This window comes from Bubalus kerabau, chromosome 3 (assembly GCF_029407905.1).
Source record: "Bubalus kerabau isolate K-KA32 ecotype Philippines breed swamp buffalo chromosome 3, PCC_UOA_SB_1v2, whole genome shotgun sequence".
NCBI lineage: Eukaryota > Metazoa > Chordata > Mammalia > Artiodactyla > Bovidae > Bubalus > Bubalus kerabau.
The window spans coordinates 156,909,066-156,922,762 of NC_073626.1; the positions used below are offsets into that span (position 1 = coordinate 156,909,066).

The following is a 13,697-nucleotide window of genomic DNA, read 5'->3' on the forward strand; positions in this document are numbered from 1 at the left end:
CACTGCAGATAGTGATTGCAGCCATGAAATTAAAAGACGCTTACTCCTTGCAAGGAAAGTTATGACCAACCTAGATAGCATATTAAAAAGCAGAGATATTACTTTGCAGCAAAGGTCCATCTAGTCAACGCTATGGTTTTTCCAGTGGTCATGTATGGATGTGAGAGTTGGACTCTAAAGAAAGCTGAGCGCCAAAGAATTGATGCTTTTGAACTGTGGTGTTGGAGAAGACTCTTCAGAGTCCTTTGGACTGCTAGGAGATCCAACCAGTCCATCCTAAAGGAGATCAGTCCTGGGTGTTCATTGTTGTTGAAACTGAAAATCCAATACTTTAGCCACTGGATGCAAAGAGCTGACTCATCTGAAAAGACCCTGATGCTGGGAAAGATTGAGGGCAGGAAGAGAAGGGGACAACAGAAGATGAGATGGTTGGATGGCATCACTGACTCAATGGACATGAGTTTGGGTAAACTCTGGAAGTTGGTGATGGACAGGGAGGCCTGGCGTGCTGTGGTTCATGGGGTCGCAAAGAGTCAAACACGACTGAGCGAATGAACTGAACTGAACCCTGAAATGTATAGCTGATTTGCAAATTGCTTGTTTTTTATACTCAATCTGTATTTTCCTCCCTAGTTCTGAAAATCTGTCATATTTTCTCCTTCTCCTTTATGTAGATGTAATGTCATGCACATAAATAAAATTATGGTAATTAGATAATCCAGGGTCCACAGTAACGGGGTAAGCTTGAACCAATATATAGTTTCCAGGATATAAATTAACTTCTGCGTCTGATTTCTTGGAATTACTTTAAAACAGAAATCTCTCAAACAGAATATTTTCTGAGTAATAAGAACTCACTTCTAGGCTTCTCACAACTAGATTCTCTTAAACCACAGAAGGAGGAAAAATCAGAGGTAACAGTATTTACCAAAGCTTATAAAAATTTTTAAACAGACTTGATGCTTTCAAATAATACCTTAAAGGGAACATGTGTCACACTGAATCTTCTTATTGCTAACCTTTCATTCAAAGGAAATATTCTTCACGTATTCATGCATATGGCATCAATATAAGTTAACTTTTCAAAAACAAATACACTCACACACAAACAAAACTTTTTTCTTATAAAGGTAAGGTTTTTAGAATAAATATCTGTATAAAAATAGTACAGGACAGTACAGTTAAGTACAATAATAATGACCTACCCAAGGTGGCACTAGTTGTAAAGAAACTGCCTGCCAATGCGACAGATGCAAGAGATGTGGGTTCAATACCTGGGTCGGAAAAATTCCCTGGAGTACGAAATGGCAAACCACTCCAGTAATTTTAGCTGGAGAATCCCATGGACAGAGAAGCCTGGTGGGCTACTGTCCATGGGGTCACAAAGAGTCAGACATGACTGAGTACTTACACACAGCAACACCCAAAATGGTTGGGTTTTTACACATAAATGAACTAACCAGGTACCTAAAATTTCTCCTTTTAGCAATTAAGTACTGTTGTCGCCAGCTTGAAGACAGAGGACAAGGGCCACATACCCAGGAATGTGAGTCTCTAGAACCTGAGAAGAGCTCTTAGCTATAAGCCAGCAAGAAAACAGGATCTCAGTCCCACAACCACAAGCACACATACAGTTTCCACGAATAACCCAGATAAGCAAGGAAATGGGTTCTCTCTTAATACCTCCAGAAAATAACACAGCCGATGAACTGATTATAGTCTGGTGAGACTCATACCAGACTCTGACCTAGAAAGCTGTAAGAAAATTAATTTGCCTTGTTTAACTCACTAAATGTGTGGTTACTAGCTATGACAGCAACAGGAAGCTATCTCAAGGGGCTAGGGCAAGAAAACACAAGTAACTTCCATGAGGGTGATAGCTATGGCCAACAAAGATGCCCGGAAGTAGGTATGCGGCAAGATATTAAAGAATTTTAGTAATGATGTGGCCAAGCTCAAAGGTCCTTCTGTAAAGCCATCTCTGTAGCAAGGGATGCTACCAGCCCAACAGAAGAGGAGAACTACCATGGGATTCTCAGACCTCAGCACGTCCACCAGGTGTATGCGGTGCAGCAGTGCACTCTGAGGATCCGAGGGAAACAAGGAAAACGTGGGCACGGCACGTGTACAAGATGTTCCTGGAGAAAATAACAACAACAAAATCTATCTGACAGCAAAAAACTTCATCTGTTCTGTCGACCTGCAACGTCATCAGATCTGTATTCATCACTCGGCTGCTGTAACTCTTTCCTTTTCCCTGCTCTTTGTTCCATGTTATAGTATAGCTGACCCTTGAATAACACAGATCTGAACTGCATGGGTCCACTTAAACACACATTTTTTTCAATAAATATACTGGAAAAATTTTCGAAGTTTGTGACATTTTGAAAGAACTTGCAGACCCACCAGGTAGCAAAGAACTGTGGAAAAAATTAAGAAAAGTTAGGTATGTCATGAATGCATAAAATACATGTAGATAACAGTTGATCCTTACCTGATCTATGGTGATATTTAAATTAAATTAATCATGCATTAGTATTCTCACACTTTTATAACTTTGCTCTCAAAGAACTACACTACCATTTAAGATGCCTCTCTGTACAGTATGCCTCTCTCTTGCAACTGGAGAAACTGCACATCAGTCTATCATCACAGGTAAGTCATTTTTTTTAAAATGTAACAATATTTCCAATAGTGTATTATGAGTATGACACTATGGGCCATAAAAATCTTATGATTCACTTACAGAGTATAGGCTAGGCTACAGTGATGCAACTGTATCAGTTACACTTGTCTACCACAAAGCAATCACACTGCTGCTTCAGTATCAATGCATGAATCATTATACCTGTTAATAAATATGAATTTTTCACAATATCTTTTCATTTTTGATGTCTAGTGTTAGTACTGCATATACCAAGTACACTATTTTATATCATACAAGACAGCACTGATGTATGTACTGACTATTCATCTCATAAACAGACAACATAAACCAATGTTACTTTGTATTGTATAAAAGCAGTACAGTATCATAAATGTTTTCCTTATGATTTTCTTAATTAATACTTATCTCTAGCTTCCTTGGGATTCTCTTGTGGTTCAGCTGGTAAAGAATCCGACTGCAATGCGGGAGACCTGGGTTCGATCCCTGGGTTGGGAAGATGCCCTGGAGAAGGGAATGGCTAACCACTCCAGTATTCTGGCCTGGAGAATTCCATGGACTGTATAGTCCACAGGGTCGCAAAGATCAGACACGACTGACCAACTTTCATTTCTAGCTTCCTTTATTGTAAGAATACAGTATATAATACTTATAATATAGAAAACATGTATTCACTGGCTGTTTATATTACCAGTAAGGGCTTCTGGTCAATAGATGGCTATTGCCTAGAGGAGCTAAACCAGGTCCGAGGTCAGGGGCAGAAGCCAGGAGGACCCCATGCCCGAAAGGCGGTGGCCAAGAGGAGTTACCCACGTCCGAAGTCATGGGCAGCGCCAAGAGTGCCAGGCTGCGATGGCGCAGGAACGGCGGAGAGGAGCTTCCCCGCGTCCGAGGTGAGGAGGGGCGGCCGAGAGGAGACACCCAGCGTCTGAGGTCAGGGGCAGCGACGAGAGGAATTACTCTGCATCCGAGGTCAGGGGCGGCGACGAGAGGAGTCACCCCGCGTCCGGGGTCAGGGGCGGCAGCCGGGAGGAGCAACCCCGTGCCCGAGGCCAGGGAAAGAGGCCGGGAGGACCAACCCCACGCCCAAGGAGCCCTGGCTGCGCAGGCGGGAGCAGGAGGAGCTAGAGGAGCTATCCCACATTGAAGGTCAGGAAAGGCGGCAGTGAGGAGATACCCCTCGTCCAAGGTAAGGAGCAGTGGCTGCGCTTTGCTGGAGCAGCCGTGAAGAGATACCCCATGCCCAAGGTAAGAGAAACCCAAGTAAGACGGTAGGTGTTACAAGAGGGCATCAGAAGGCAGACACACTGAAACCATATTCACAGAAAACTAGTCAATCTAATCACACTAGGACCACAGCCTTGTCTAACTCAATGAAACTAAGCCATGCCCGTGGGGCAACCCAAGACGGGCGGGTCATGGTGGAGAGATCTGACAGAATGTGGTCCACTGGAGAAGGGAATGGCAAACCACTTCAGTATTCTTCCCTTGAGAACCCCATGAACAGTATGAAAAGGCAAAATGATAGGATACTGAAAGAGGAACTCCCCAGGTCAGTAGGTACCCAATATGCTACTGGAGATCAGTGGAGAAATAACTCCAGAAAGAATGAAGGGATGAAGCCAAAGCAAAAACAATACCCAGTTATGGATGTGACTGGTGATAGAAGCAAGGTCCGATGCTGTAAAGAGCAATACTGCATAGGAACCTGGAATGTCAGGTCCATGAATCAAGGCAAATTGGAAGTGGTCAAACAAGAGATGACAAGAGTGAATGTTGACATTCTAGGAATCAGCAAACTAAAATGGACTGGAATGGGCGAATTTAACTCAGATGACCATTATATCTACTACTGCGGGCAGGAATCCCTTAGAAGAAATGGAGTAGCCATCATGGTCAACAAAAGAGTCCGAAATGCAGTACTTGGATGCAATCTCAAAAACGACAGAATGATCTCTGTTCGTTTCCAAGGCAAACCATTCAATATCACAGTAATCCAACTCTATGCCCCAACCAGTAACGCTGAAGAAGCTGAAGTTGAACGGTTCTATGAAGACCTACAAAACCTTTTAGAACTAACACCCAAAAAAGATGTCCTTTTCATTATAGGGGACTGGAATGCAAAAGTAGGAAGAAACACCTGGAGTAACAGGCAAATTTGGCCTTGGAATACAGAATGAAGCAGGGCAAAGACTAATAGAGTTTTGCCAAGAAAATGCACTGGTCATAACAAACACCCTCTTCCAACAACACAAGGGAAGACTCTATACATGGACATCACCAGATGGTCAACACCAAAATCAGATTGATTAAATTCTTTCCAGCCAAAGATGGAGAAGCTCTATACAGTCAGCAAAAACATGACCAGGAGCTGACTGTGGCTCAGACCATGAACTCCTTATTGCCAAATTCAGACTGAAATTGAAGAAAGTAGGGAAAACCACTAGACCATTCAGGTATGACCTAAATCAAATCCCTTATGATTATACAGTGGAAGTGAGAAATAGATTTAAGGGCCTAGATCTGATAGATAGAGTGCCTGATGAACTATGGAATGAGGTTCGTGACATTGTACAGGAGACAGGGATCAAGACCATCCCCATGGAAAAGAAATGCAAAAAAGCAAAATGGCTGTCTGGGGAGGCCTTACAAATAGCTGTGAAAAGAAGAGAAGCAAAAAGCAAAGGAGAAAAGGAAAAATATAAGCATCTGAATGCAGAGTTCCAAAGAATAGCAAGAAGAGATAAGAAAGCTTTCTTCAGCGATCAATGAAAAGAAATAGAGGAAAACAACAGAATGGGAAAGATTAGAGATCTCTTCAAGAAAATTAGAGATATCAAGGGAACATTTCATGCAAAGATGGGCTCTATAAAGGACAGAAATGGTATGGACCTAACAGAAGCAGAAGATACTAAGAAGAGGTGGCAAGAATACACAGAACTGTACAAAAAAGATCTTCACGACCCAGATAATCACGATGGTGTGATCGCTGACCTAGAGCCAGACATCCTGGAATGTGAAGTCAAGTGGGCCTTAGAAAGCATCACTACGAACAAAGCTAGTGGAGGTGATGGAATTCCAGTGGAGCTATTTCAAATTCTCAAAGATGATGCTGTGAAAGTGCTGCACTCAATCTGCCAGCAAATTTGGAAAACTCAGCAGTGGCCACAGGACTGGAAAAGGTCAGTTTTCATTCCAATCCCAAAGAAAGGCAATGACAAAGAATGCTCAAACTACCACACGATTGCACTCATCTCACACGCTAGTAAAGTAATGCTCAAAATCTCCAAGCCAGGCTTCAGCAATATGTGAACCGTGAACCTCCTGATGTTCAAGCTGGTTTTAGAAAAGGCCGAGGAACCAGAGATCAAACTGCCAACATCCGCTGGATCATGGAAAAAGCAAGGGAGTTCCAGAAAAGCATCTATTTCTGCTTTATTGACTATGCCAAAGCCTTTGACTGTGTGGATCACAATAAACTGTGGAAAATTCTGAAAGAGATGGGAATACCAGACCACCTGATCTTCCTCTTGAGAAATTTGTATGCAGGTCAGGAAGCAACAGTTAGAACTGGACATGGAACAACAGACTGGTTCCAAATAGGAAAAGCAGTACGTCAAGGCTGTATATTGTCACCCTGCTTATTTAATTTCTATGTAGAGTACATCATGAGAAATGCTGGACTGGAAGAAGCACAAGCTGGAATCAAGATTGCCGGGAGAAATATCAATAACCTCAGATATGCAGATGACACCACCCTTATGGCAGAAAGTGAAGAGGAACTCAAAAGCCTCTTGATAAAAGTGAAAGAAGAGAATGAAAAAGTTGGCTTAAAGCTCAACATTCAGAAAACAAAGATCATGGCATCCGGTCCCATCACTTCATGGGAAATAGATGGAGAAACAGTGGAAACAGTGGCAGACTTTATTTTGGGGGGCTCCAAAATCACTGCAGATGGTGACTGAAGCCATGAAATTAAAAGACGCTTACTCCTTGGAAGGAAAGTTATGACCAACCTAGATAGCATATTGAAAAGCAGAGACATTACTTTGCCAACAAAGGTTTGTCTAGGCAAGGCTATGGTTTTTCCTGTGGTCATGTGTGGATGTGAGAGTTGGACTGTGAAGAAGGCTGAACACCGAAGAATTGATGCTTTTGAACTGTGGTGTTGGAGAAGACTCTTGAGAGTCCCTTGGACTGCAAGGAGATCCAACCAGTCCATTCTGAAGATCAGCCCTGGGATTTCTTTGGAAGGAATGATGCTAAAGCTGAAACTCCAGTACTTTGGCCACCTCATGCGAAGAGTTGACTCATTGGAAAAGACTCTGATGCTGGGAGGGATTGGGGGCAGGAGGAGAAGGGGACAACAGAGGATGAGATGTCTGCATGGCATCACTGACTCGATGGACGTGAGTCTCAGTGAACTCAGCGAGTTGGTGATGGACAGGGAGGCCTGGCGTGCTGCAATTCATGGGGTCGCAAAGAGTCGGACACGACTGAGCGACTGATCTGATCTGATCTGAAGATTCCCCTGGGCTTTTTTCCACGGCCCATGTTGAGCATAGATAAACTATGGCCTGAAGGCTCGATACCCAATTTTGTGTACAGAGCTTTACTGGTTTATGATATTGTCTATGACTACTCTGGCACTAAAATAGAATTGAATAGTTAAGACCATATTACTACAGAGCTGGAATATTCACTTTAATTTCTCCTTTAATAAAGAGTTTGACAAACCACGGCTTGGACTAGGTCCTAGAGATCCCCACTAATAAAGATAAATGATTCTTATGATTGAAAGAAAATTTCTCTACCAAAGTAAGTGGATGCTTAACTAGTGGTCAGAAAATAATTCCCAGAAAGCTGAATGTAGAAACTAAAGCAGTCTACATTCATATGCTAGCTAGAAAAATGAACAAAAGACATTGATTACTACGCTAGCTACTTATATCTATGAAGCATTAATAACACTATAATGTTAATACTGTTATACCTACTCTAATACACACATGAACACACACACACACACACACACACACACATAAATAAAACAAAGAAGACAAAAAATAAAGTCTGATTTTTTAAAACCATACCTTGCAAAAATCAGACTAAAATGGAACTAGAGCTAACTCCAAAAGTTCAAGTTGTTCAAAGTATATGGACTGCCTAGAAAATAGTCATCTTACAGGGGAACCAGACAGAGCATTCTACATTCATCATTTATTAGAAGACAAACAAGAAAAGAAAAGCATTAGAAGAAACTCATTTTTGTGTTTTTCCCTTTCTACACAGAAAGAATATATCTGGACTCGGCCTACTCCATGTTCCTCCCAAACATTTTATGATTCTCACCAACTTCATGCTCATGGGTCTCGAAGGGTTCTTTCCAGACCTCCCAAAGTTCTCTACCCATGCAAAAGACCTGAGTTTCCCAGTGAATTTACTGTAAGATAAAAAAAAAAACTATCCTAAATTCAGTACTAATCTTTCCTATATTATCGTTTCATAACACCTGAATGAATTCACAAACCAAAGTCTAAAAAGCTGTGTCGCTAAGTGCTCCCTCTATGTCCAGCACTTGTGTCAATTTCAAAGAGTAACCACTGCAAGTATACCTCATGCTCAGCAAAAGAGGTAGCTTCCAGAAAACAAATATTGCCACTTCTGTGGTACAGAGGCAATAAACAGACATAACGCAAAGAATGGGCTATTGAAAGGAAGAGGCTGGCTGTGGGGCCCAGAGAAGTCCCTCTGTGGTGAACCACAGGAGTCATTCATGACACTCAAATTTCCAGTCACTGGAGGAATGTACAGGCCATGTAGTGAGACCTTCCGGACTCTGCACGAGCCTGCCAGGAGGGTCAAACATACAGAAGCTCATGCCTTCTCGAACTGCCCTGAGCTTAGAAGCTGGGTAAAAGACATGTTGCCGGCATTAAACTTGGCAATGGTGTGTCTATATCCATAAAGCATGAGAAGAATGGGTAAAAAAAATGGTGAAAACTGAACAAACCATTGAAAGTGAAAGTCAAAGTTGCTCAGTCATGTCCAACTCTTTGTGACCCCATGGACTACACAGTCCATGGAATTCTCCAGGCCAGAATACTGGAGCGGGTAGCCTTTTCCTTCTCCAGGGGATCTTCCGGACCCAGGAATCCAAGCAGGGTCTCCTGCATTTCAGGCGGATTCTTTACCAACTGAGCTATGCTGCTGCTGCTGCTAAGTCGCTTCAGTCGTGTCTGACTCTGTGCAACCCCATAGATGGAAGCCCACCAGGCTCCACTGTCCTTGGGATTCTCCAGGCAAGAACACTGGAGTGGGTTGCCATTTCCTTCTCCAATGCATGAAAGTGAAAAGTGAAAGGGAAGTCGCTCAGTCGTGTCTGACTCTTAGCGACCCCATGGACTACAGCCTACCAGGCTCCTCCATCCATGGGATTTTCCAAGCAAGAGTACTGGAGTGGGGTGCCATTGCCTTCTCCAACTGAACTATGAGGGAAGCTCAAACAAAATCATTATGGAATAGAAAAAAACAAAAGCACTTGGCAAAGTTGAAGCTGAAATATGGAAATACTGGTTTTCTCCTGCAAGGTCACACTCTTCTGGCCCAGGGACCCTGCTTGAGGTAGGGTTCAAGTCCCTATCAATTCTTGCTTCCCCGGTTCACAGGAAGTACCACTTATGGTCAGGTTAATTCGCCTAGTAATCATGTCATTTTTCACAAACTCCAAAGAAACCATTTTATACTGGGTCTCATTGTGAAGCTGTATTTCACAGTAAGCATCCTACCTTAATTGAAGCAATATGGAGCAAAGTCTCTCCTCGATGATTTCTCTTCACAGCTGTATGGCTAATGGGCCACAGCTTTGTTGCTGAGGGGCTACACATCATTCGTCTGTAACTTGCACTGTTCAGTGTAGAAGGCGGCGTACCTGGTGAAAGGCTAATGGATTCATCCAATATAGTACGGCTAGTCCTACTTAATGTGTCATCAACTTTAAGTTTGTTTGAAGGTGGTGAAGAACAGCCAGGCAATGGCATGTTTTCTAAGAGGACTGTTTGCTTAACAGAGTTTCCACCAGTGCTCTGACTTCTGCTTCTGCATCTCTTAGAAACAGGACTGGAAATTCTGTTGTGACGCCCACGCTTCCTATTACGACCTGATGACAAAGATTTCTTGGACGGAAGACAGTTTGCAGAGACTGTCTTCTCAGGAGTCACTACTTCATTCTTGCTCTCACTTTCTGGAGACTCTATATGCTCAGCCAATGGTAAAAAGACTTCATCCAAGCATTCAGATTCTGTTACGGACCCACTTGCTAGCAAGTCTATTTCACCATTTATCTGCAGGTCACCAATCACAGATGGTTGGCTACAGAAGGATACCAGCTTTTCCTTACTTTCCTCTTTGGAGTCAAGGTCACCATCTTCCTTTTCTGCCTCTAAATTCCATTTTCGGTTGACTTCAGCTAAAGTTTTCTTTTTCTGTTTTTTTCTGGATCTTGTGGAAGGCTTCTTAGGCCCCTCAGAAACCTCCACCGGAGGGCTCGTAGAGACAAATTCATACATGGAGGTCTGCTGAGCATTTTCATCATTTTTCACAGAAGGCTGGGTTTGCACTGAAAGTTTACTCACAGTATATCTGACTTTCTTACTTCGAGGACTAAACCACATTTTTATTGAATTCTTCTTACTTTCTGCATCATTAAATAAACTCTTCCTAGATGTTTCTTCTTTCAAATCTGATAGGAAAAAGGAAAAGAAATTTGTTACATGAACTTAATCTCTCCCATCCTGAGCTCCCAAAGAACTGTGTTGATAAATCTCCTAAGGTGTATCACCTTTTATTTGTGTACCTCTTCTTTCCTTCCCAGATTATGAAAGCAGATATTCTCATTCAACAAATATTTAGAGTCCTATCTGATTTTAGACCATGTTCTAGAAACTTACATTCCACTGGGAAAGACAAAATATACAAACAAATAATTAGAACATACAATCTGCTGTATGGAAGGATAGCCATGGGGAAAAGCTATATTAAATAAACAGATTAACAGGTAAGACTTAATAAACAGTAGTCAAAAAAATTAAGACTTATTAGCTGGGGAGGGAATAAAGTCAAGAAAAAAATAGACTTATTAGCTGATGCTTAATTTTAAAAGAGGACTTTTGAAAATTAATCAATATAATTCACTATAAAACAAACTAAAAAGAAAAACAAGTGGTTTTTCTCAACAGATATAGAAAAATAAATACACTGGCCAAATCCAGTATCCATTCATTATTTTAAAAAAGGCTCAGCATTAGGGATAGAAGGAAACTTCTTCAACCTGCTAAGGACATCTACAAAACTACACACCGCTAGTGCCATCCTTAATGAAGAAAACCTGGACTACTATTTTGTTCCTATTATCTTGTTTCTGTCATCAAGACAAGGCAAAGATGTCCACTCTCATCATTCCTATTCAACCTCACACTGAAAGTCTTGGATAGCACACCAAGGTTAAGAAAAAGATAAAAATCACATGAATTAGAAGATATAAAAATTTATCTGCTCAAAGCTAACTTGATTAGCTATATAGAATATCCCAAAGAATCTCTTTAAAAAAATCACTAATAAAACAAGTGACTATTCAAGGTCATAGAATACAAAATCAATATACCAAGTTCAGTTGCAACTGTATTTCTATATACTAAAAATGAACATATGTAAACTACCAGACAATGCAAATTCTTGTTGGCAATGTTAAAGACCTCAACACGTATGCTAAGAGCCAAAACCTATGCTAAGAGCCAAAGAAAACCACGAAAATGTTTTATATCAATCAGGTGGCATGACTACATCTGTGTTTTTAAAAGATTCCTCTTGGCTGGAGTGTGGGAGAATAAGTTGGAAGAGGGCAAGAGTGGATGCAAGAATAATCGCTAAGAGGCAAAGTAGCAATATAAGTAGAAGATAACAGCCTGGAGAGGTGATAGTAGAGAAAGAAGTAGAATCATCTGAAAAATATTTAGGAGATAAGATTTACAGGATTTGGTGATGAAATGAATAAAGAAGAAGGTGACAAAAACAATTCATGTGTTTCTGGCTTATAGCACTGGATGCACCTAGAGAAAAAAATACTGATGCTGGCAGGGACAATCTGCTCAGGCTCCCGAGCACACCGACATGCTCCTGTGGGGTGTACCAAGAAGGCAAGGCCCTGGATACTTTTTACCCAGGCCATTTCTCAGGATTGTGTGTGCAGCAAGCAACCCTGAGGGAGCAGCAGTGTCTCCCCAGGGGAAAAAAGCAGGCCCATTTCTGCTTTCTCTGTGCATGCTAAGGCGCTTCAGTCATGTCTGACTTTGTGCAGCCCTATGGACTCTAGCCCACCAGGCTCCTCTGTCCCTGGGATTCTCCAGGCAAGAGTACTAGTGTTATATACAGTCAATTCCCCAAAGCTCTGAGTTCCTTTCCTGTATGGCAACCACCTGTATGTGTAGGAATCCATGATGGGCCCTTTGCCAAGTATCATCACGGATGCAAAGGTGCACTGAGGAATTTCAATGGCAATGTGATAAAATATTTGCAAATTTTTTTATGCATGTACTCTTTCACAAGGCAATTTTACCTCTAGTAACCTATCTTACAAAATATACAAAATATTCATACATGTTCCTGGAAATCTGAATGTGTGAGTGTTAACTGCAGCAATATTTGTAATAGCCCAAATGAGGAAAAAAGTCAGTGTCTATCAACTAAAAATCAGTTAACTATGGAGCATTTATATTACAAAATCTTATGGAGCTGCTATACACATCAACTAACATGCAAAGATCCTCAAGACACTTTAAGTGTAGCACAATCCTACTTACATTTTAAAAATTCTATTGTGTTTATATTCAAATATTTTCATAAATTCATAAAACAAAGATTAGGAAGGTTAACTAAAAACAGTACGTTTGAAAAAGATTTTGTGTTTTTTGGTTGGGAATAAAGGGTAGAGGAGTACGTCAAGGCTGTATATTGTCACCCTGCTTATTTAACTTCTATGCAGAGTACATCATGAGAAACACTGGACTGGAAGCAGCACAACCTGGAACCAAGATTGCCAGGAGAAATATCAATAACCTCAGATATGCAGATGACACCACCCTTATGGCAGAAAGTAAAGAGGAACTAAAAAGCCTCTTGATGAAAGTGAAAGTGGAGAGTGAAAAAGTTGGCTTAGGCTCAACATTCAGATAACAAAGATCATGGCATCCAGTCCCATCACTTCATGGGAAATAGATGGGGAAACAGTGGAAACAGTGTCAGACTTTATTTTTGGGGGCTCCAAAATCACTGCAGATGGTGACTGCAGCCATGAAAGTAAAAGACGCTTACTCCTTGGAAGGAAAGTTATGACCAACCTAGATAGCATATTCAAAAGCAGAGACATTACTTTGCCAACAAAGGTCCATCTAGTCAAGGCTATGGTTTTTCCTGTGGTCATGTATGGATGTGAGAGTTGGACTGTGAAGAAGGCTGAGCACCGAAGAATTGATGCTTTTGAACTGTGGTGTTGGAGAAGACTCTTGAGAGTCCCTTGGACTGCAAGGAGATCCAACCAGTCCATTCTGAAGGAGATCAGCCCTGGGATTTCTTTGGAAGGAATGATGCTAAAGCTGAAACTCCAGTACTTTGGCCACCTCATGCGAAGAGTTGACTCACTGGAAAAGACTCTGATGCTGGGAGGGATTGAGGGCAGGAGGAGAAGGGGACGACAGAGGATGAGATGGCTGGATGGCATCACTGACTCGATGGACGTGAGTCTGGGTGAACTCCGGGAGTTGGTAATGGACAGGGAGGCCTGGCGTGCTGCGATTCATGGGGTCACAAAGAGTTGGACACGACTGAGGGAATGAACTGAACTGAACTGAAAGGGTAGAGGGGGACTTTCACATTTTACTCTACACACTTTCATACTACTTACAATGTTGCTAAGAGAATGTTCTCTTATATTTCTTATGTAAATTAAACAAAAAGAAAATAAAACTTGTATAATACA

At 41.6% G+C, this 13,697-nt stretch overlaps 1 protein-coding gene across 5 annotated transcripts in view; it reads right to left on the minus strand.

Moving 5' to 3' along the window:
* The window catches only part of BARD1 (BRCA1 associated RING domain 1), a 92,512-nt gene that overhangs the window by 49,610 nt on the left and 29,205 nt on the right, over nt 1–13,697 (minus strand). For all 5 annotated transcript variants that reach the window (XM_055573384.1, XM_055573386.1, XM_055573387.1 and 2 more), the window contains exon 4: nt 9,454–10,406. In XM_055573384.1, coding sequence (XP_055429359.1) covers nt 9,454–10,406 — 953 coding nt within the window. The remainder of the gene's footprint in view (nt 1–9,453; nt 10,407–13,697) is intronic.